Raw genomic sequence first — 24,064 nt, 5'->3', positions numbered from 1 at the left:
CCGCTGACGTATCTTCTTTAGGAGTAGCATCATTGATTTGGACAAGAAATACCAGAGGGCCAAGATTGATATCCTGGGATACTCCATAGGTAAGCCTTCCCCACTCAAAGGGCTCTTTTATATGTGACACGTTTCTGTCCTATATGAGAGAAAATTGCAGATTCAAGGGAGGATGGACCAACGGACGCCATTTTTCTTCATTTCTCAGGTGATACACGTGGTCAAAAGCACGCGTGCAGTCCGTGAGTACCAGGGTAGTGTAACCTCAGGCTGGTTTATCAGCAGTTTGCTAGCCAGGCTGTGAACAAGGCTTGTGAGGCTGTGTGTCGTGAATCTACCCTTTAGTGAGCCAAATTGCCGATTAGTCTATGTCATGTAGGCACTATTTGGCCAGAAACCCCTCACAGAACTTAACGAAATCGGGATTTGTAGAGTCGTCCACGTGGTGAGGTCTCTTAGATGTTTTTTCTTAGAAACTTTTTCTTTCCGTGTTAGTGTCAGTCGCCCCAATTACTTAAGAATTAGCGAAGCCAAGGTCTGCAGTTTCGTTGTAATTGCCACAATAGAAGCAAAAATATACGTACATTCGAAAACAGAACAAGAGTCCGTAGGACACAATTCTCCGTGAAGTATTTATAGTGGGTACATTGTGGGTGAGGTGTTTGTTAATTTCCTTTGCTAGTGACCTGCTCAGTTGTAAGATAAATGCATAAAATTGATCTTTATGTAAGGTGTGAAATTACAGATAATTACAATCCTGGTTTATTTTGTTGTATTTGGCGATTAATTGTGTAGGGATGGGCCATTATACTGGATAATTTTTAATGATAGCCCCAGACTTTAATGGTTTGGTCCATTTTATGACATCTTTATCATGAAGCACTATTTCTCGATTAGAACCGTCAGTCATATATCATCATGTGATACTTTACAACGGAACCGTGGGTTGTATGCGGAGCCAGGTGTGAAAAGTGCATGTTTGATAAGCCGTAATTAAAGAATTAAAAGTATTAACCCACATAAATTGCATCTCTGCACAGTCCAAGTAGTGTTTTATAGCAAGTAAAGAAAAGCGTTTATTTATCTTTTTCTTTCAATACAGGAGAGGTTAACCTGATGAAAAGTACGTTTTTACAGCATGGTACAGATTGGATCTAGAATTTCCGGGAAAAGTCACACATTTAGATCAAGATGGCCCCTTTTGATGTTTCAGAAATCACAAATATGCAGTTAAGTCTCTTTCCACAATTTATTGTAGGCTTGCCTGATCTATAGCTAGCAACCTATTTGCAATAAAAAAAAGGCTAATCTGCATTATCGTAACGCCAAAGGTCACCGGATTTTTCAATCCGGTGAAACCACCCAGAAGTGATACCGGCCCCGGCCCGCGCGCACTTTTCTGAGGAACATATCTCAACAATCTTTCATTCCCTGCGTAAACTTTTTTACATTGTCACAGCCTCCGTATTACACACTACAAGTGTGGTAAATTTGAAGGGCCAGAGATTTCCCATTTTCACACTGTGCGTAAAAGTGCACCGTCCGTCGCGTACGAACATACTAGCATGCGGGCTGCGACTGGACACGGCATACTTATACACAGACAGGAGGTCATTCTGCACATGTTCGCAGCCAAAACTCACAATTCCCGTTGCCGCATAAGTATGAAACTTGGTATATCGTTTGCTAGGTTGCGTGTGGTGATGCACGTTGGCTATTTTACAATGTAACAGTGACTATACGATCACAGCTAGTAAGAAAGATATATACCCCGTATCTGCCTGAAGTATTCTAGTCAAGCGGAATGGATTATAGCATGGTGTCTATGGCAGGGCAGTGGCACATGCCATTAATTATAGGGGTGCAATTACGATATTGCATTGACGATAAAGTAGTTACGGTGTAACAAAGACATTGTGCATCACCACGCCCAACCAGGCAAACGATATGCCAAGTTACACACCAATGCGACAACGGGATCGTGAGTTATAGCTGCGAACGCGCAAACAAAAGCATTTCCAATACTCCCAGGAGGAGGTCACACCTCCTTCCCGGAGTAATAAGTTAAATCCACAGTTCATCATTTCACAACCATAACAATTGTAACAGAGAAGACGACAACGTTGTCGTCATTGCTCCTCTTCCTAGTTCCGCTAGAGGTCCTAAAACCCTACTGCACTCCGTAGTAAGATAGATTGTTGTACTACCAACAAATTCCGCTAGGTGGCAATTAAAAGTTTTGGTACACAGCCTATTTAAGTCTTGCGAGAAAAAACTTGAAGATAACATAACACTATACCGACACAATCACTTAGCACGCGATACACTATACATGTATTGGCAAAATACTGACAAAACGCCATGTTTGATTAACAATGTCCCAGGACTTGGAGATATACGTGTTTTGACTGATCCTGTTTAGCTTTCAGTATAAGGAGGTTCACGATTGTAATTACGCATGCGCAGCAGAATGTATTGTAGGTAATATGTCAAAGGTGAAGGCCCTATATAACTTGTTAACAGTTCGTCTCGACAATTGTCTCGATTTGTATGATAATGTGCAGACGTGTTTTGCTTATGTCACCTTTGACCTACTAGTACTACCCAAAATACATTTCGCTGCACATGCGTAGGTAGAATCGTGAACATCCTTATTCCTGTGCCATATCCCAGCAATTCACAATCTAAAGTAGTGCATGGAACTCCGTTACAATATCATAAAAGTGTACCTTGAACATTTAATATATACATTATCAGCATTTTATCTTTGATAAAGAAACATGTAAAGCACACAATGTACATGTACAATTTGCTGACTTCAAACCACATGTACAGTATACAAATAAAATTGTTTGTTTGACTTGCGGTAGCAATGACGACTGGACAACTTTAAGTATACATATACACACATAAAGCTTTGGAGTAATTGACAACGTACCGTTTGTACATGTATAATAGCAAACTCTACAAGTTTACCAAAGTTATCACCGTCAAATCTTCCACGCTTTTTACGGCTTTGTACATCTACACAAAACATTTGACACATTGAGATCTCCATAGATTTCCTTATAGGTTCTATTCCAAACGTCCAGGTTGTAACTGTCATGTTTCTGTTGCCACATAGAAGCCGTGACGTCACGGGAAACTTGATATAGATGTAGTAGCTCGTTAGTGACCTCCACAGCAGCGTGAACGTGATCACTACAGTTGGGAAGTAGTAACCTAAATCCCCGCGCGTTCCTCATATGCTTCGCTTAGAGCCGGGAGCATCCGACAACTCCAAGGTCTCTAGGGCCTTTCTGGATTTCATCGCAGCAACTGGAACATAGGAATAACAAAGTGTTACGTCGAGACAAGGATTGGGCGTGCATTCTACAAGTATTTGTTTGTCGGAATATTCAAGACTTGATACAACGTTCAACAGAGCTAGCTATTCTAAATTGTGGAGAATGGTTGATTGTTACTAGTATAGAAATATCATATTTTCATCAAGCTCGTGGTAAGATTTTACAATGTCTTTTCCGTGTCACGTAAGCTGTGTGACCTTTGACTCTGGGTCACGTGACTATCCTCCAGAGCTAAAGAAAGATGGCGGATGCCTTTTAAAATCTTTTCACTACAGCTTCTATTCTGCTCAATCCTTGCCGTCATTTAATTATGTCGCATATGTTTGTGATCCGCTGAACAAACCTTCATTGCTTGACACAAACTTGACGTAGTTGGAGGGGAACAGGCCTATCCTGCCCCTCAGGTAACCCAGGCACCAGCCGCCATCTTCCCCCTCAAGCACCTCAATGACGTCATCAGGTTCCAGAGGAAGCTCGTTGTCCTCACGTGGATGATAGGGGTACAGTACGCATGCGTATCTTCTGTCTACGAAAAGAATTATCAACATGTTCATTTGATTGAAAATCTTATTAATCCTAGTGACCTAGTTTTAAACTTTTGATAACCTGAAGCGACACGTAATGAAATTTTAGATACAAGAAAAACAGCGGCACAACCGTGACTTATTAAAGGGGACACCTGTAAGATCTCATTGACCTGTAGGTTATGTGAGGAAATTGCATGTTTAGCTGGTGGAATAAAAATATCGCCACTGTACTGGCAACGCATTCTCTGTATAAAAAAACATAACATAGTCTTGCAAAAATTAAAAAAAATATTTCAGTCACCATTTCATAAGCAAAACCTTGTCCTAATTTTGCAATTTTGTCAACTTACCATCCCATTCAAATTCAATTCCTATAAGCTAGTAATTCCTGTATCTAAACACGAAGGGTCACAATGAAAGATGTATACAATTAATTAGTACTAATCAATAAATAGCCAAACAAACCTTTCTTTGCCAGTGACTTCCGCATCGTGTTGATGCCACTGCGTGTCGACCCTCTTACAGACAGCTTGGCTGTGTGGGGAGAATTCAAACAGTAAATGTCAAAAACTTACCTTCCATCTAACTACTTTGTACCGTCGTCTTTGTTGGTGGTAGAATAGAAATGTAAGAAAATACAGACTAATGAACATAAAATGAGCAACGTATTGTTACGGTCACAATTGGAAAAGGGGCACCGCGGTACATCCGGCAATCTGCTGTTTTAGGGGCACGGCTGGGTACCGGGGATTTTTTAAACTCGGGGTTAAAATCAACCCTGGACCCGGTAACAAATAGATGCCATAAGCTAAGCGCGAGAATTTGTCAGTCCCCTGGGACAAATTTGTGTCTTCGGGGCCCGGCCGGGGCTATACTCTCTACGTGCACCGGTGCTAATGTGTAGAATATGTAGCTATGTCTCAATGTGTTTCAAAGAGAAAGACGAAACTCTTATAGATATATATGTTTACATTTGTTTTTAGTGTTTTAGCACATCTTAATATATTGTATTTTAGTGTCTCAGGATTTAGTGTTTCACATCCGTTAGACCACGTGTTGTCATCTGAGCGTTTAGCGATTTGGCCATAAATATGCAATAAAGATATCATTGATAATCAATATGTAACATTTGCAGAAGTCAAACACGAATGTAGGTAACTAGATAGAAAGGTTATGCTCAGTGTTGTTGAAAAAAAAACACTATCGCGAGACCTTACGTGATTTGGGATTTGCGGGGGGTACCAAGTTGGCTTGGTACCGAGTTTCAAGAAAATCCACCCATTTCAACCGTTAGACAAAAACATTTCCACTGCCTTATATTAAGGAGTCAAATAATCCCTAGACCACGTTTATCGCCACTACAGTCACTGGTATTCACAGTCGGTGTTATCCAGTGAAAAACCGTAAATGCCACGTGAAAAGGGGTGGAACATCTGCAAGGAGCCGTGAAGTCATCGTTCATTCTCAACGTCGGAAGGATTGCCCCGAGAAGCAATCTAAATTCATCAAAACGAAATTGATTTTCATGTCCATTTAATCTTTAATGATGGCAAAGTAGGCAGGGTGTCCAAAACGTGAACAGATTCTAGATGCACCCTGGCGTGTGTTAAAGAAATTACAACTAATTGTTTTATGTTTAACGAAGGAAATGATCTATAGACATCCGATAAATAAACCGGTTTATGGAAAATTTATTTAGGTTTAAAAGTAGTTAGTTCTCGTTTACTCGACTACTCTGTATGTATTTGATGAACCTTTGTGATTTGTAAAAGTTTCAGGCTAGTTTGAACCTAAGCTCGATTAACATTTATCCACAGGTTACATAAATCCGCCACATTGAAAAACAGTGGGTTTGAGAGATCTTTAATGCAGCATCCCCCGGGTATGCAGAGTTTAGATTATACAATGGTGCATTATACTGGGGGACGTTGGGTAGGAGATCTGTTTCGATGTATCGTTTCAGGGTAGCGGGATCATGTAACCTGGTGGAATTACATTAGTAGATTGCATGCAAACGTTTGAGAGTTTAAATTGAGACTGTTTTACACATGTTGGAATCTTGGTATATGCCATAAAAGTGAGAGAAGAAAGGGCACCTTTTCGTCTAGTCAGAGCAAAGCGTATCTGTCATGTTGAAGTATCTAAACCACACATTGCTCCTAGGTGTATCCTTTATGTAACTCTGCTTATTAAGGACGACAAATGAAGAGTGAAGGACTTAACCATGGTAATCCATGGACTAAATCCTCCAGGGTAAGGGATATTTCATTTCCGCTGACGGTTTCACAACAATGTTTAGAACTTATATAATCTTGTCAAAATATGATGTCATTACAAGTCTGATAGTGACCTAGAGTTATTTATGTTTTCAAGTCATATGCAAGTGTCCTTCTTTATTGATTTATACTACGGTCACAATTGCGCCGGTGACCGCAGGAGGTGTAGCTCCGGCCGGGCCCCGAAGCCACACATTTATCCCGGTGGACTGCCAGATCCCTGGGGGGGGGGGACCTCTCGATTAGCTTACGGGGTCTATTTGTCACCGGGTCCCGGGCTGATTTTGCCTCGGAGTTAGAAAGATCCGAGGGTTCAGCCAAAATAGCCCGGTAGCACGGGGCAACGTAGGGTCACGGCCGAAAGTGCAAACAAAAATCCCGTTAACTATCCGGCGGGGCCCCCTTTTTCAATTGTGACCGTAGCACGGTACCAAAATGTAGGAAAGTGTCCAATTATTCCATGGAGACTACGTAGATCCCCTAGAGGTCCAATTTGTCCGTACCCCGTAATGTTGCATGCTAGCTGCTGCTGAGAGCAATGCTGATGTAGTGGATTCGATCCTTGCCCGGAGCAGGAAATCTGGGGTTTGATATCGAAGTTGGAATTAGGCCAGTCCGTCTTGGACGTGCCTGAGTTTCTATTGTGTTGAGATTTGTCAGTAGATATCAGGCAAGTGAGATAATACGTGTCTGAAGCAATAAGGTCATGATGTAGGCGTCTAAAGTACGGTCGAAATTTCGATACGTTGGAAGCAAGTTGAACTTTGCTACAAGACCACACACACTAACGTTTTCTTATTGGTTCTTGGATTCAAAATCTCTTCTTAGAGGTAAAGGTACATGTGCCATTCAGTATATGAAACAAATACTCATATTTTGGCAGAACGAGTTTTGAGGAAACTCCGTAAGCTTATCTTTCTAGTCGTTACAATATTCCCATTTATCAATGCTTTCTAAACACATACTGCTTTCATACCACATACTAGATTTTAAATACTTACACGTACTGCTTTCTAATCACATACTGCTTTCTAATCACACACTGCTTCCTAAGGACATATACTACTTTCCAAACATATACTGCTTTTCTCATACATACTGCTTGCTAAACACATACCGCTTCCTAAACACATATTGCTTCGGAACACATAACGTTACTATTTTGTAATCACACACTGATTTCTAAAGAAATTTTGCTTTCAATTCTAAACGCATACTGCTTCCCAAAGACATACGACTCTCTAAACAGTTTGCTTCAAATTCTTAACACATACTGCTTTCCAAGTACGCACTGCTTTCCAAACACATACTGCTTTCCAAACACATACTGCTTTCCAAACACATACTGCTTTCCAAACACATACTGCTCTACAAACACATACTGTTTTCGAAACACAAAGTGCTTTCTAAACTCATACTGTTTTCGAAAAACATACCTGATAGTGCGGAATATGGCGGGGGTTCCTTATCGCCGTCTGTCGCATCCTTTCCATCTTCGGGAATATCTCTTCTCCCGGCGCTGTAGTAAAGGGAAAACTTCTTCTTCTCTCTCTGTCGTTGGCGCCTGCGCAGAAAGTATACGGCCAGAGTGACGCAGACGATCAACCAGAGGCCGCCGGCAGACACGCCCACAATCAGCGCGATGGTGGAGGGCGTCATTCTCAACCCCTTCTGCGGAACTAGGAAACATACGGGTACAGACTGCGTCACACCACATGCAACTAAGAAAAATAGCCACAAAAGTAGAACACATGAAATTACTATAGCTAAACTAAGAATCCATTGAACTATTGTTTGAATTAGGGAGGCATAGCTAGACCCCTATAGAGCAAGGCATTTGCCAATCTACCTCAAATACGGTTGAAGTGTACTTCATCGTAGTTTGCACTAATTACAAAAAAAGGATATTTCTCAAGCGTTTTGATTAGCCGACTATATAGCTGTACCCATTCAATCCCGCATTTTCAATATTACCAAGAAGTCATCGTCATAGGTCGGCTGCTTTTGCAGGCGACTGCGAGTTTCCTCCATTACCAAGAAGTAATGAGGTCAACTAATACTCATATGGTGTTGCGACAAAAGTTTTAAAAGTGGCGACTCACGTGAAACTGAGAGCCTGAGTGACTTTGATTTCGACTCTCCCACCCCGTTAGTCGTTGTGCACATGTAGTTCCCACTGTCGTTCAGAAACACCTTATCCAGCACAGCTGATCCCACCGTCATGTCTCGCGAGATTTTGTTTTGCTGCGTGGGTAAGGGCCTCCCATCGATAGACCACGAGATGTTGGGAGCCGGGTTACCGTCCGCCACACACTGTAAGGTGACCGTGTCCTCTTCCTCGGCAGTTATAGAGTCCGAAATACTGATGATAGAAGCTGGATCTAAAATCATTACAAGAAAAAAATGTTTAAATATCATTTTGTTTTTGACAAATAGATAATTAAGAATGGATTAGAATGTACATAAACTTTGTTCTTCTTGAAAATGTATGAAAATGTTCGGTATACTCACAAAGAACTTTCAGCAGAAGACTCGCAGTGACTCTATGCACCACGTGATCCACCACGCATGTGTACATCCCAGCATCCTCTCTGTTGACGTTGCGCACCAACAAAGATGGCGTCTGTACAGTTCCTCCAGAGTTTTTATTCCCCAGTCTCGAGCTGACGATGATCTCGCCGTCCTTTTCCCAGTGTAGTGCCGTTATGTTGGGTTTGGCGCTCAGTACTGCGCATGACAGGGTGGCTGCTCGACCCCACGTGACCACGTAGGGGTCAGAGGGTCCAACCTGCACCGTTGGAGGAACTAAAGAAGACAAACAGAACAAATAAGATTTCGTCTAAGCTAGAGAATTCCAAATTCTGTCAGGTATCCTGATTTTGACATGCATTGCATTATCTGTAAGTCCCAGGCATTGTCTTGAGAGTTAACTGAAGACTAATTGCCAAAGCACGTTTCGGTTGCCAGACGTTAGTGATTGGCCTTTTTCGTTGAGTGACAAAACGGAAAGATTCTGAACTTTGAAACAATCCTTTACGCCTACTTTATTCGCGGTTCATCTGGCATAAATAGTTTGCAGACAGTAAGAAGCCATCGATAATACATGGAGATATGATCTATCTTACACTCATTGGTTCACACTATGTGGAACAATAACAATGAAATTAAGAAATTATTAAGATTCTTCATACTTTTCAAAGTCATTGCAGTACAACGCCTGAAAGAACCGCATCGGCTTTTTAGCGAATGCCCACAAACGCCCACTCTGGCGAAGTCCGCGGTGCACGAATCTAATTTTTTCTGCTCGGAATATGTTCAGGTTGTGCTCCCATTAATTAATCCTGAGTTTCAAGTCAATCCATCTATCCGAAGTTAAATAAAGCGAACTTGAAGATTCTTACCTGGCTTTTTAGCGAATGCCCAGCAAAAAATGGCTTTTTAGCGAATACCCACTATATCAGCCAAAATATCGGCCATCATGACACGGGCGCTAAATCTAACACCATAAACATGTTCAACAAGTTGTCCCCTGAATTTGTATTCAGTTTTCGTACTGTACACGCCTGTAAAGTCACTTTATTTTACGAAATACACGGCGTGGGAATCCACGGCCCCGGACGTAAAAATCCAATACGGCGGCTCATTTGCATATTTGGGACAGCTTACCAGTGCCGCGGGCCGCGCCGTGTATTTCGTAAAATTAAGTGACTTTACAGGCGTGTACAGCACGGAAACTGAGTACACATTCAGGGGACAACTTGTTGAAGATGTGTATGGTGTTAGATTTAGCGCCCGTGTCACGATGGCCGATATTTTGGCTGATATAGTGGGTATTCGCTAAAAAGCCATTTTTTGCTGGGCATTCGCTAAAAAGCCAGGTAAGAATCTTCAAGTTCGCTTTATTTAACTTCGGATAGATGGATTGACTTGAAACTCAGGATCAATTAATGGGAGCACAACCTGAACATATTCCGAGCAGAAAAAATTAGATTCGTGCACCGCGGACTTCGCCAGAGTGGGCGTTTGTGGGCATTCGCTAAAAAGCCTGTCCCTGAAAGAACAGAGTTTGACTGATACCACCTAAGACATGTGGCCCTGCAGATATGCAGCACAAAGCCGACATTATCATAACCTTATTTGCAAGGTTAAAGCTGTTCAAGGTTTTCTCAGATCTGAAGCGACCCTGACGGGAATGTATTGTACCGGTGGCCCGTGATCACCGTAGGGTAACTAAGTCTTTAAAAACCGCCTGATGATTAACAACAGCTGGCAGATAGGCAAGCAGCTTCCATCACTCAGGCCTCCGCCCGGAGAGACGAAGAGACAAGAAAGAGAGAGATAGATCTCTGCTTCGCTAAGACAGATACGCTAAATTAGACTCCGGATCATCAGGCCGGAACAGATGTGGAGATAGCGCGGACTACATTCATGGGTAACTAATCACCTCGACAGCTTAAATATGCATGGAGTGCAGCATTCGTGCCGGGGTCGGAATGCAAAGTATCACGTGTACTAAAGTATCAGTAAAAGGCTCACCGAGGATGGAGAGCTTGACGAACCCTTCTTCTTTCCCGATGCCTTCCACCATGATGGTTATGACGTAGGTCCCGTCGTCCCCTGAAACCGTTGGGTTCAACTTTAGGGAAGCCTGGGCCACGAGGTTTGCTCTGCCGGCGTAGTCTCTGTGAGGTTCTCTTGTGTTAAGTGGTGGATAGTAAGAATACACAAGTGTTCTTCTCCTCTCGTCTTTTTTGTTGAGCTTTTCCCAGGTTATAGTCATGACTCTTCGCTGAGTGTTGAATGTTACCGGGAGAATCGCCTGATCTCCATCCACGGCGTTCACTGTGTCTGGCAACTTCAAATTGATTTGCGATTGCCCAGCACAGCCTGTATACAGACATAAATAAACATAACAGTAAAACACTTGGAACAGAAGAGACTTCAAATTATCTTTGAGGTCATTTTACATAGTGATACTATGCAATTTAATTAAGAAAGCACATCAATGATTTTGTGATCCATCTTTTTTTGCTGTGGATCTAACGGTGATTTTCACCACATCGTAGCGAGGAGTAAATTTCCCAACCATAACCATTTTGGTGATCCCGGACGCTGTAAGCTACAAAGTGAAATGGCAACTATATGTTCCTCACTGTTGAAATTGAAGATGGATTACAAATGAAAAACAAGTTAACGATTTGAATGCTGATCGAAATGTGACCCATCAATTGTCGCTACCTTTTTAAAGCACCGCACAGAGCCTTGATTACATTCACGTGGAGCATCATTGCAGTATGTAATACTCTGTGAGGTTTATGAAATGAAATGATTATTAATATTCTTGCTTCAGTTCGGTGTCGCCTTCTTTCATCACTTAAGAAGAAATGTATCCACTTCCCATTCTTAATACACTTTGTAGTGAGTCATTTGAAGTATTGCAGTTTTATCTACTTCCACTCAATCCCGGATTGCAGAAACCTGACTGAAACAAATGGCATCTCCAAACACGTTTGCGAAGGCGTTAACGTAGAGAGAGGAATCCTAATTTATACCCCCCATATCGCGTAATTACAATATATTGAGCTCACGGTCGACACATAATGGCGCTATGGATCGGTACTAGATTGAGTAGTGTGTCGGCACCCGGTGAAGTAACACATCTCAATAACATATCCAGTACCGGCACCAACGGCGCGTAACGCCAAGCATCAGGACGGGCTCTGCTGGGTCGTTTCGATTTTTTTACGTCCTCAATTAGTCCGACTAATCCTCCTTTAATTGACTTCGTAAGGGAAACAGCTCGCTTGTGACCCGACCTAATCACTTCTTTATAGCCGAAAATATATGGCTGCAGCACTGATTACCATTGATACACCTCTCATTGGCTCACCTAATCTTATTTTATTAAGCTCTTTCTCGCTTTACTATCTTAATCTTAAACTATTTATATGGTGATTCATAGAGGGTATATCATGCGGAGGATAGAGCCTTTTGGGACTACAGTGAACTCAAAATAATGCACAATAACCAGACAATAAAAGTTGTGATGGAAACGTTGTAAAAAGAAAACAAAGTGGAAAATAAACATGTTTTGACAAAATTAAAACTGTAAAAATGAAAAATATTTTTCGAGGAGTATTAACTAGAAGAGGCATCACACATATCTAACAGTATCAATCGACGAGATTTTTGTGCCCCACAGTTTCGTCATTGAAAAGTTTTGGTTTGTTGTTACCATTTTGCAATGATTTTGTTTGATTTTGACGAGATTCCTACACCCTAGTAAACTATAAGTTGCAACATCACAACCTGAAGAAGTGTGTAATATCCTTGTCTGATACACACACGACCCAGGCTTTATGCACCATTACACAAATATTTTATTGCTTCGCGTCGCGACCTTGTATATGCACTATGTACAAGGTTACGGCTTGAGGACTGGCAATATCCGTACATGCCTGCCACTCAATGGCAATTTGACTTTACGACGGCGGACCAATGATCTAAGGGAGTACATCGTTATTGAGGTGCTACTCATTACGGAGAGACAAGTGTAGGGTGATGTGTTGTCTACAGTTTGTTTTATTTTCAAATACACAGATTAAATAAGAAATGTATTGTGTGATTTGTTCATGGATAAAAACATCAATTTGAAAAAGATTGGCAGCATGCCAATGCATCAAAACAACTGGAGCAGATATCAACTATGGATAAAACAGTGAGACATTAGACAGTCTTACGCCGCCGTAAAGGTATGACTTAAGACCATGGGTGTATAAAATGTTGAGTATATACTCAGCCTTTTATAAATAACATTTTATGTATAACAAGTTACGTGCTTTATATCTGACTGAGCAATTATAGCTAGATCTTTCACCAGTGGTCCATTATGATATCAAGCGCCTAGTTCGCGCACTCTCACGAGTTTCATTATCAACTTAGGGCGTCTCATCGCCATGCATGCGTTCATATCATTCCCCAACCATGCGTCAAAAGCGGCGGAGATTTGTCTCTTCTTTTGCCTTGGGAGACCTCGGAAGAGTTGCGAGCTTCCTTGTCTCATGCATGTTTCTGTTTAAGATCAGGCTCAGGAGTACTGGAGTAATTACTTCAGGCTGACATGACTGACACTGGTAATGAGAAAAGTTGCCAGTATCTTCTTGAAATTGAGATGTGTTGCGGGGGCTGCACTACAACAGTAGTCTGTAGCACATTAACCTGGAAAGCTACACGGCCAAAACGCGATTTTAAAGCTAGGTTGAGTTGAGAGCACAGTCATAAAACAGGTTAATGGGGACGGTTTACCTGTGATGTCATACGAGGTAAAAGAAGTGCAACTGGTAGCGTGTTTCAACTGGAATTTTGTTGTACTATTAAAAAAAATTACAATTGCAACAGTTTGTATTTAATTCATTGAAACAAATTGCCAGTTTTTTTTCCTTTTTTGTATTCTACTCGTATCCACAGGTAAAGATTGTAGACGTAGTTGCAGCGCAATTGAAGTTGAAGTTTCCAATACGACCTGGAGGTTGCCCTTAAATCGCGAGGCAAATTGGAAAACCCAGCGCCTTCTCCGCACTTTCCTCACAGTTCCTAATCCCTGCCTACAGTCTAGTCGCGAGGAACCACAGAGCTAGCAGTTCTCTCTCTATCGTCGCGCTCGGAACTCATTCCGCGAGCAATCAAGTCCCCAATCCTCGCAGCAGTAAATCTGCAGTTGCCCAGAATGGATGGCTTGCAATTTCGCCCGGTGTTAATTCTTAATGCCCCCTGCTGAACGTTCCTGGGTTAATTTGGTCGCGGATAGAGCCCGTGGTGTGCGGGAAGGGTGTGAGGGTAGGGGGTGAAGTCACTGACCGGTATCCTACAGCTACATCACACGGGCTACAGTCCCGCGGGTGTTCGACCTCGACGGGCCGCGTTCTTTCATGCAATAACAACAAGACACTCATGGCATTCAGATCGGGACATGCAAGCTTCGACTTCACAGAAGACTATTGTATAATGTTTCCCTACAATGCCAAAATATGAAGCTGTAACAGTAATAGGAAAATATCACTACTTACAAATATCCATCCTCATGCTGTCAGACATGCTTGAAAATTCATGCTAGGCATGATATACCGAAACTTCATGATTAGCCCCACTCAATTGTAACGCTATATCAACGACTTATGCTAACCCTTATTGGTTTAGTAATTAGGCTAATTAGGATGGTAAGTTTTATTCTATACACCTATTTTGTACTATGTTTAATAGTTGTCGCCATACATTGTACCGTAAACGATTGCCGTGCAATAAAGTTCTTCTCAAATGTCATTTCTCATATATCAAATCAGCTCATCTAAACAGTGCAGTAACATTCTCCCTTTATATTCAGCGCTAGCAATGAATGTTTGGCGAAGATACATATAAAAGTGTAATTCGCGTTATAGCAGGTCAAAGGCATTGTTATTTGTGGTACAGATTATACGAAGCTACATTATATACGTACAGGCTTAACAGACTCGTATCCCTCACGCACGCAAGATTATCACGGTAAACTAATTCCATCATTCAGCCGAATGTACTTTACATATAAACGAACTTCGCTAGAGGTGCTATTAGATATGTTAGAGCGAACACATTAGTGGTTCTAGATGAACAGTTGACGGAGCCTAACAAAAGGTTATAAATGAGTTGTAAAGTTTTATTGGAAGAGTGCGAATGGGAAAGGATATATCCACAGACGTTAAAGCGATGTTTAAGTGACAACAATATCTTTTCCGGTGAGTAACGCTGAATATATGTATGGAAGAGAAATGGAGTTCAATTGCTGGGTTAGCGAGGGATAGTTCCTGGTGATGTGTATGGCGAACAGTGCGTAATGAGTATGCTGGTGGAAAAGCCATTTGTAAAATTAGGGGTTCTAGATAGTGCTGTGACGTAGGTAAAGTCGCAAGGAACACTTAATGACTGGTTTGATAGGCCGTGGTCTATAGCAAAGAACTACGGCAAGAACAAGGTATAAAAATGGTACAGAGTTCGTGGGAATGGATGGTTATGGTACACAGCATTGTAAGGAGCCGAAAAGATGTGGGTTGTGTTACAAAGAAGAGGCAGGCCCAAATATGACAGTATTTACAAAGTCTTACAAATGTTATGTCACAACACGGTACGGTCAATGACGAAGAGAAAATGCAACAGCAATTGCATGGCAGTGTGCTATGTAGTTATCCGTGAGTGAAAAATGGCGATGGAAACACCTACCTGCGACATACACGGCTAACATCCACAAGAACAACGGGCTATGCTCCATGGCTCTTAGATGTCGCTCGCAGGTTTATCGAATCAACAAGACGACAACTGACACCGAACGTCCGAGTCCAGAGGAACTGCACGTCCGCCGCTGAGCCACTATTGAGGTGTAGCAGTAGGCGAGGCGTTTCCTGCAAGTCAGTCTCTTTCTCTCCTTTCTTTGTGGCAGCGGAACTACTCAGATTATTCCGGGGAATGACACGTCACTATGTCTCCTGGAATTACGGTTGGCTCGTGGTGAGTAGCCGGTACAGAGAAGATAGTAGTCCGTCGTGCTCTGGATGCGCGCCTTGCCTTGATAGTCGTGACTAGTCAGTGGTGTAGGGCCGTCAGTAGTGATACACACACGGCGCTGATGGTCTTGGAGAGTCACCAGGGATCCACACCTCCAGCCGAAGTCTTTCCCACCTCATGGATATCCCGAAGAACGGATAGAGATACGTCTTGCCTTCCGCGTTTTCCCCTCAAGAAAAAAAAGAACCGCCCAAGACCAGATTACTCTTTCATCAAGATAAACAAATACGAACGTCAAAGCGACGTCAGAACGTTCCTCGTTGTTGACTCCATCTCGGGACTCGCGGGCTCGCTGGCTGCTGCCGCATGATAAGTGAACGGACGGGACCGAACAACACGCCCCTATATTTGCCCGTGTGTTCTGTAATTGTACGGCGGCCGATGATTGATTGCACGAGCCGAAGTGGTGATTACCGGTTGATTGGGACCCCAAGTGAATTGCGTGCTCGCAAAATACAGCAAGTATCAGGCCCTCAGTCATCGACCTAATCCGCGGGTATTCATCACAGCGACCTGATTGGCAAAACCCCATGAAAAACACACAGCTCTTTCAGCAAAACGACATTTTCGCATGTGAAGCAAGAGCCCCGTTTCATCTTCAAAGCATGGAGTTACCGATTTGCATTTTAGAAACTTAAATCTCGGCATATAGGATATCAGTCGTACTCCCATCTGTCACCATGGAGACAATGGCTTGACATACGTCTGACATCTAATTAAAACCGCCTTCGTTAGATATTAAAATACCTTCGGCAGTTTGACCTTAACAAACACTGGAGATCACGGTTCCTGCTATACCCTATCTGGCCCTCGTAAGACTGCAGTGAGCTACGTCTTATCTGGGTGTCTTGGTTGAATGATGATGAGATACAATAAAACATGCTGTATCTACTAAAGAGCTTACTTCTACTCCACACGCCCTATTCTTACTGCTTTCACCAAACCGATTTATCTAAATTTACGTGGATCAGATTGCCATTCATGCATGAAGAGTTATGTGTTTTTAGGACTTAGTAAACTGCCTTACGTCATTCTATGGACTTATATTGACAGCTATGTTCGAAAAGACGTATGGACGGTAGTTTTCAAGACTCTAACTCTAATCCAGACCTCATGTTCACACTAGGTGACGTTTCGTCGTGTAGTATGTTTTCCTCGGTCCTGTAGCTCAATTGATCTCATGGTTCCAATTAGTTGGTAACTGGAAGACCCCGGTTCGAATCCGGGAAGGGCATCCTGGTATCAGCTGCATTGTCTTTCGGAAGGGACGTAAAATGAGGGTCCCGTGTTCGAGCAGGTGTCTCGAGTACGTTACAACAGCCTCATTACTATTATGTTGTATTTTTGAACTGTCGTACTATTGAACGGAGTGGGGTTACAAAATGCTCCCATTAATTATGCAAATTTTATTCTGATTTGCATTATCACCATTTCATCATTTCAAGTAACACTTAAGCTATCCACATAATAGAAACAAGTATACAGGTTTGGTTGTATATCCCTCTGTCGTTTGACAAGGTGTCGGGTCCCCGGGGAATATTTGACCCAGTTTCGAAACCAACAGGTGGCACCTGTTACAACATGCCTAGAATGGATATATGCCTAGAATGGAAAATTTTGATAAAAATGCCAATGCAGTTCCAGTGTCATATACCAGGGGGCCCGAAATCGACATTGACCTTTGCTCTCCCAACACCTACCCACATACCCAATATCATAACAATCCATTTAAACGTTCTTCATTTTTGCTGACTTTAAGTATCCGGACGCACACACACACACACACATACGCGCACGCAAACACACACGCATACACGCTCAAAACAATATCTCCATTAAAAAATCTCCATTTTTTACGGAGATAATAATGGGTATCCTAACGATTTGACATACTTGTGTGGGTGTAGTATTCTCCGTAACGGGAGGCAATGGTATAAACCCCCGGCTACTACTACCCCCCGACCGAAACCTCTGCTTGGAGAATATGGGTGTAGCCGTTGTTATAACTTCCTGCCTGGTCTACATCGGGCCAGAACTAAACCGGACTTCCAATTCTCCACGTGTCCTATTACATTTCTGCCTTCCATCTTGGTAGGCTGCAATATTTACATAACCGTGGACTCACACGAACGAACACAAAAACAAAACAAAACAAAACAAAACAAAACAAAACAAAAAAAAACAAAAAAAAAAAACAAAAAAAAATCAAAAACAAACAAACTTGCTTGTGTAAGTATGCTACTACTGGTAATACAACAGGCTAAGTTGGGCAGCCCTCCAGCCTGGCACGGTAAGACTCATCGGTGGGAGCCGTCACAACCGTGCCAGGCAGGGCATTCCACTGGGGAATGGTTCGGGGGAAATATGAATATATGTACATGTATGTGTACATGTATGTGTCTGTCCTGGTGTTGAGTGTTTGAAATTTGAGATGGTGTCTCCCCCGGGTGCGCCCCTGAGCTGGTTTCAGCAAACTGTCAGTGTTTATATTGATATGATTATTAACTAGTTTGTAGAAAAAGGTGAGGCGGGCGTTCCTTCTCCTTTCGGAGAGAAGAATAATGACCAAGTGGAGACTTAACAGGTACGTAACAGTATGCAGTAAATACGCTGGATACTATGGAAGACCGAGTGTGCACTAATCGGCGTGGCTGACTCTAACTGTGAAATACAATTAGAGAGCGTACCTACGTGGTCAGGTCAGGTGGAGGGGGGAGTGTGAACATCTGTATTGACACAACGAAAGTGACAAGCAGTTCTCGAGAATAAACTTCGCTTGCTGCACCTCGAAAAAAGGAGGACCGAGGATGATGATGAGGAAAAGTAAAGCAACTTTCCTAAGGTCTCCTACAACTATACATACCAACAAGTTGATATAAATGAATGACAAATGTTGAGTTTAGCGTATCGTTTACGCTATTGGGCCTAAGGTCTAAACACGCTGTGAGGTAGCTACCTAAAAGTACACAGCAAGAATGTAAGTTCATTCATAGGATGGAACGTATATCATTTTGAGCAAGCGAAAAGAAATGCGATCAGCTATGAGCGTTTATCTCATGTCATGAATAATCAATGATTATTCAACTCTACAAATGGATAGAATTCGGAGATTCAATTCCGGAAGTTTCGAGTGAAATCCATCACTCTTCTTCAGCGTCACTAAATTGAACTCGGGTATAACGAATACAATGCTAGTAATTGTAACTGGGAAAACCGGTTGAACATGTCAAGGATACTAACTCCTAAGAAACGTATGCAAATGTAATAAGAACATAAATCAATGATAAGGAAATAAATAAACTTTAGTCGTCTTCAACAAGATATTTGAAGTACCGACACTTTATCACATCAATCAAATGGTCCTCCTTGATAACCCAATCAGGATTGATGACTCCTCTGATTGGCCGATTATAATTGTGAAAAGGCATGATGCAAGAGCTTGTAAAACACCGTCAACTGTAAAGTTCAATTAGAGCTTTTAATGAAAACTACTATAAAGGTTGAAGATCTTAATCAGTATTACCCAACTTTTATCATGTTTTAAGACCAGAAAAGGCTCTACGTAACGTTACATACTAAACGTACATCTCTCTACACCAATTTCGGTTTAAATGTGTGCCCGAGCACGAGACAGCTTATGAGTATGTCGTAACAGTTTCTCGTAACATTTACAGACACGTAAAAGGAAACGAGGCGTGTGGAAGACGTCGGTACAGTTCAGACAGTTGTGCAGATTGAATGTTGTTCCAGCTCATATCGCTGATTAGGTGTGTCTACCGCACAGAGGTTGGATCTGATGGTCCTGTGAAATATTGATGTTGTAGAAATCTGAAATTGTACATTCAGCATTACCCGGGCACGTACAATGAATGGCGCGTTGTCGAGATAATGTAGCATGTTATCATGGGGACTCGAAGAGTACGTGATGCAACAGGACATGTCGGAATCACACATAAAGTGTTATCTTGTCTTACCATACATGAAATCCATACATGTTCAAGTACGGCTCGGTAACTGGTAATTGTAGTCAATCTGGATTAGTTTGAACAGAAGTGCGTCACCTACTGGTCCGAGGACAACTAGCATAACAACTTAACGATAAAAACATTTTATTTTACCTTGCATTTGGAAAAATGAACTAATGGCCTTTGGCGGCGTTTCTATTCACAACCCTACGCATCGCATCACCCGAGTAATTGAAACAACACCTAACTCTTTATTCTATAGAGCACGCTACTGACCTTTCAGAACAACGTAGCTTATGCGTAGCTTTGTGCCAAATACCACGGGGAGAATTAAACATAAATTTACATCCTGAATGATCACCTATCCCCTTAATGATAGGCAAGAGGATTAAGAGTCTGGAAATTTTAAATCGGATCACCAGGAGAGGTCAGTATCGGGGTGGAGATTCTCGGTGCCGAGGGACCGAGCAGGCGGCATGAGCGTGAGAGAGCGGGGGAGATAAGCACTTCTGGGTGCGTTCCATCTTCTGATTCGCGCGAATTACTGCAGGCTGGCCGCCTGGAGGGGTTAAGAAGGTGAGGACATATTCTCCTGACAAATTGGCGCTAATCAGATTGGGGGATCCCTAAGCGATGCCATGCACCCCGCTTCTCCGGGGTTGGGAGTCTTTTGGGGTTTTTAATTAAGGAGTGTTCACTGCACATCGCAATGATATAAAATTTCCAGTATAACACAGTGACATTTTGTGACCCAGTGACTCAAATAACGTTTGATTTGTGTTAAGAATTGTTGTTACAAAGTTTATCATTTAGTATTTCATGCAAGTTGTACATTGCCTTCCTATGCGTATTGATTTCATGTATCATACTCCCATACCGCGTTTGTCCTTGCCTTTGCATGACCTCAGCACGTAAGAATGTATAATCACTGGCTTAGTGTGGAATTTAAATGCAATGTTGATTGGCTCAGGACAGCTTTCCTATTTCACAGTGCTGTTAACGTTGTATTTAAGTATTGTATTATCTAAGTTTCGTTGACTGCCGATCATGGTTAGAAAGAGACACGATGCGACAAGACAGAAATTAAACGGGTGGTATGATTACATATTGGACTGAGTCGACCTTAAGCAATTGTTTACTAATTGAATCCGACTTCCGACCACGTTTGACCCATTGTGACGTCATAAGTGCAGAAAGTCACGTGTCCACAACGATTGGGTCAGACAGCTGTAGAAGACGAACATTTCGAGTCCACTTTTTATCTTCATGAAAAATGGAGATATTGCTTTGGGTTTGTCTGTCTGTTTGTCTGTCTGTTTGTTTGTTTGTCTGTTTGTGTTTCCGGACTACTCTAGTCAGCATACCTTACGAGCCTGTTGATGGATTATGATGATATTTGGTATGTGCGCGGGTAATGTGAAGCCGAAATTCAAGGTCGATTCTTGGCCCCCTGGTATGTGACCTTGGTACTGCAGCAGAACTTCAATTTTTGTATCTTTTGACCTGGACGTGCTGTGGTCTTGAATTTTGGGTGGCAGATAGCTTGTGATGTAACAAAGAAGTGGTGTAGGTTCCTTTGGAACTGCAAGGGCGTTTTTGTGAAAATCTTCTAAGGGGAATAACTGAACAAAGGAGCAACGGATTTCCATGATATTTAGTATGCAGGTAGCTTAGATAGAGATATACACAATGGGGTGCAAATTATGCTAATTGGAACTTAATTTGCATAGCCAATGAGAAAAATCTTTATTTAAAGTGTTTTCCATTATCAGACTCAAATACATGTAACGTATGTAGTTAATGGAAAGTGGATCATCAACAGATAACAATTATGACAATAAACTCCTAATTTGCATGATTAATGCAAAACACTATATCTCATCTAATTGGAAAATCATAGGACTGTCAATATGATACTTAGTATGCAGGTAGCTTAAGATATTCATAATGAAGTGCAAATTATGCTAATTGTGGCTTAATTTGCATAGCTAATGAGAAAAATCTATATTTGCCGTGTTTTCCAGAATCAGACTTAAATACATGTAACATATGTAGTTTATGGAAAGTGGAGCATCAACAGATACCAATTATGCGAAATAACTCCTAATTTACATAATAAATGCAAAAACACCACAATTCATCTAATTGGAAAATTATAGGATTGTCAATATTGCAACATGTGTAAGTTACATAAAGGTGTTTATGACCAAGCATATATTATGCAAATGTGTAAGCCATTTACATGAATAGAATTGTTCGTGGAGATTTGAGGTCGTGGAACTCTTGTTGAGTTGGCAAACAGTTTAATAATTCATAACATAATACGTTGGTCATATCGAGACGATGCTTCTCTATAAGCACCAACGTGTGAACAAGGAACAGTCTATGTTATACCGTTGAGTAATTAGCCAGATTCTACCAGTGGAGCACATCTCTGAGACTTAGGCGAACGTCCCCATAACTGTGTACCGATGCATACGCCGGTACCACTCACAAGACAACCGAAGGTCCCTATTTTAGACTCCATTTGCCCTCAGATGTTCATGCCAGATCGGTGCCTAATGGAATGCATCGAAGGGAAATGACACCTGAACATATATAAGGCCAACAAAAACACACGAACGAACTCCCAAGGGAAGAGCCTGTTCATGAATTTGGTAGCCTACTCGTGAAAATGCAATCTGCTACCGTCGTAAAAGGAAAATCCTCTCCAAAGGGCCTTCAAATGATTGACGTTTGATAAGGTTGGGAATATAAGCTATGTTGTAAAAGTTGTTTATACAAGACATGGTACTTTCAAATGTCCATCGAAGATGTTACAGGGGATATGTAGGACAACACTTCAATATATCGAACGTGCTTTGTGCTACAAAGAAAAGAGCATGGTTTGAGCACACTGTTGAGTGCCTAAATCCATTACATGGACTCGATCATATGTCTATTGACCCACATTTACGAATCCAACCTGCTCAAAATCTAAAGTAATATGGTACTTAAAATCTCTTGTGTTCAGAATGTTAATGGATGAAAATGATATTTGTGACCCACTACTTTATTATGAGTATTGTCGCATCTATTCTGTTTGACGGGTAAAGTGTATTACCGAAATGGAAATGGAGGTATTGTTTTTGGTGTGTCTGTGTTTGTGTTAACTGATATTCTAGGTCAGCATAATCATGAAGGTTTAGATGGATTGTATGATGATATTTGGTATATCATATGCTTTCATGGCTTTACCCTCCGCAGTCTTCGTAGCCGTCGCTACCCTACCGAAGTCCTTGTTGACATTGACTTTGCAGGCGATATAGCCCTTCTAGAAAATCATTCATTTATGATCAAAAAGTTGATAAACAAAGTCAAAATACCATATCACGCCATTGGCCTATATCTTAACCCGTTTCATGATAAAATATTTTAAAGAGGATAACTAGATAAAGGATGGACAGATTTCTATGATCTAGGGGTATAGAGGTAAGCTAGAGAATGATGTACACATTGTCAATTAGATGCAAGTTATGCAACTTAAGACCTGCATAGTTAATGAGAAGTTTCTATAATTCCGTTGTTTTCCATGGTAGAACATCAAAACATTTAGCACATGAAAGTTTTGGCAGAGGCAAATGGCCAAAGCTGCAAATAATGGCATAATTTGCATAATTAATGTTTCATGGTGCATTTGCGGTAAATAATATGAATTTCATACTTGTTGTATGTAGGCTAGTTAAAGGTGAACAGAGATTGACAAAACTCTGAATATTTGAATGAGTTACGAGGTTTCCGAACTCTTGTTTCATTTGCACTACATGATAAAAAAGTGTATTCTAATTGAAATCCGAAGTAAAACTTAATTAAAGTCAGTGTCATCTGGGAATGATACGGGTGAATGATGATATGATGTAGGTTTTATCAATGCCCCTGAGAACACGCTCAGTCTATGTTATGTATTAGATACTTTAGCACGAATGTTCATCCGAGTTTGTAAAATACATTAAGAACAGATGAATTGGTTTTCAAGTCAGAAATTGGAATTTTTAGCCGACCGAAATCTGTGTCTCACAACATATTCAAATTGAGTTCCCGGGTCCCACACTTTCTTTTGAGAGTGTTGATATGGGTGCCGAACAGTACTACTTTGTAACAGGAGTGAAGCAGGTCACCTGCATCAGGGTGCATCAGCTTTCTCTTGACTAGGACGGGGGACGATATTGACTTCCGACGACATTTGACCTATTGCTGACGTCACATGTGTGTGTATGTATGTTCACCCATGTGTGCGTGTGTGTATTTGAACATGTATGTAAACTACGTATGTATTTGCACGTGTGCGTGTGTATGTATGTACTATGTATGTGCATGTG

At 41.5% G+C, this 24,064-nt stretch overlaps 1 protein-coding gene across 1 annotated transcript; it reads right to left on the bottom strand.

Annotated features, from left to right (window-relative positions):
* Nucleotides 1-1,046: 1,046 nt before the first annotated feature.
* Nucleotides 1,047-16,459, bottom strand: LOC136443539 (protein turtle homolog B-like). The gene is made up of 8 exons (XM_066440817.1): nt 15,400-16,459; nt 10,687-11,037; nt 8,662-8,955; nt 8,253-8,531; nt 7,587-7,829; nt 4,340-4,408; nt 3,691-3,873; nt 1,047-3,318 (listed from the first exon to the last, which is right to left on the bottom strand). The coding sequence occupies exons 1-8, from the start codon at nt 15,446-15,448 to the stop codon at nt 3,242-3,244; spliced, it is 1,545 nt and encodes a 514-aa protein (XP_066296914.1). The 5' UTR covers nt 15,449-16,459; the 3' UTR covers nt 1,047-3,241.
* Nucleotides 16,460-24,064: the final 7,605 nt, after the last annotated feature.

This window comes from Branchiostoma lanceolatum, chromosome 10 (assembly GCF_035083965.1).
Source record: "Branchiostoma lanceolatum isolate klBraLanc5 chromosome 10, klBraLanc5.hap2, whole genome shotgun sequence".
Lineage (NCBI taxonomy): Eukaryota > Metazoa > Chordata > Leptocardii > Amphioxiformes > Branchiostomatidae > Branchiostoma > Branchiostoma lanceolatum.
The sequence above is the reverse complement of the archived record's forward strand: the minus strand, read 5'-3'. Positions and strand labels throughout refer to the sequence as shown.

Excerpts from the sequence above, each read along its gene's own strand:
- LOC136443539 (XM_066440817.1), bottom strand. The coding sequence starts at position 15,448 with ATGGAGCATAGCCCGTTGTTCTTGTGGATGTTAGCCGTGTATGTCGCA. Across the intron at positions 4,409-7,586 it reads GCCATATTCCGCACTATCAG|CCAAGCTGTCTGTAAGAGGG; the intron begins GTATGTTTTTCG and ends CTCCCCACACAG. Across the intron at positions 3,874-4,339 it reads GAAGTCACTGGCAAAGAAAG|ACAGAAGATACGCATGCGTA; the intron begins GTTTGTTTGGCT and ends TTCTTTTCGTAG.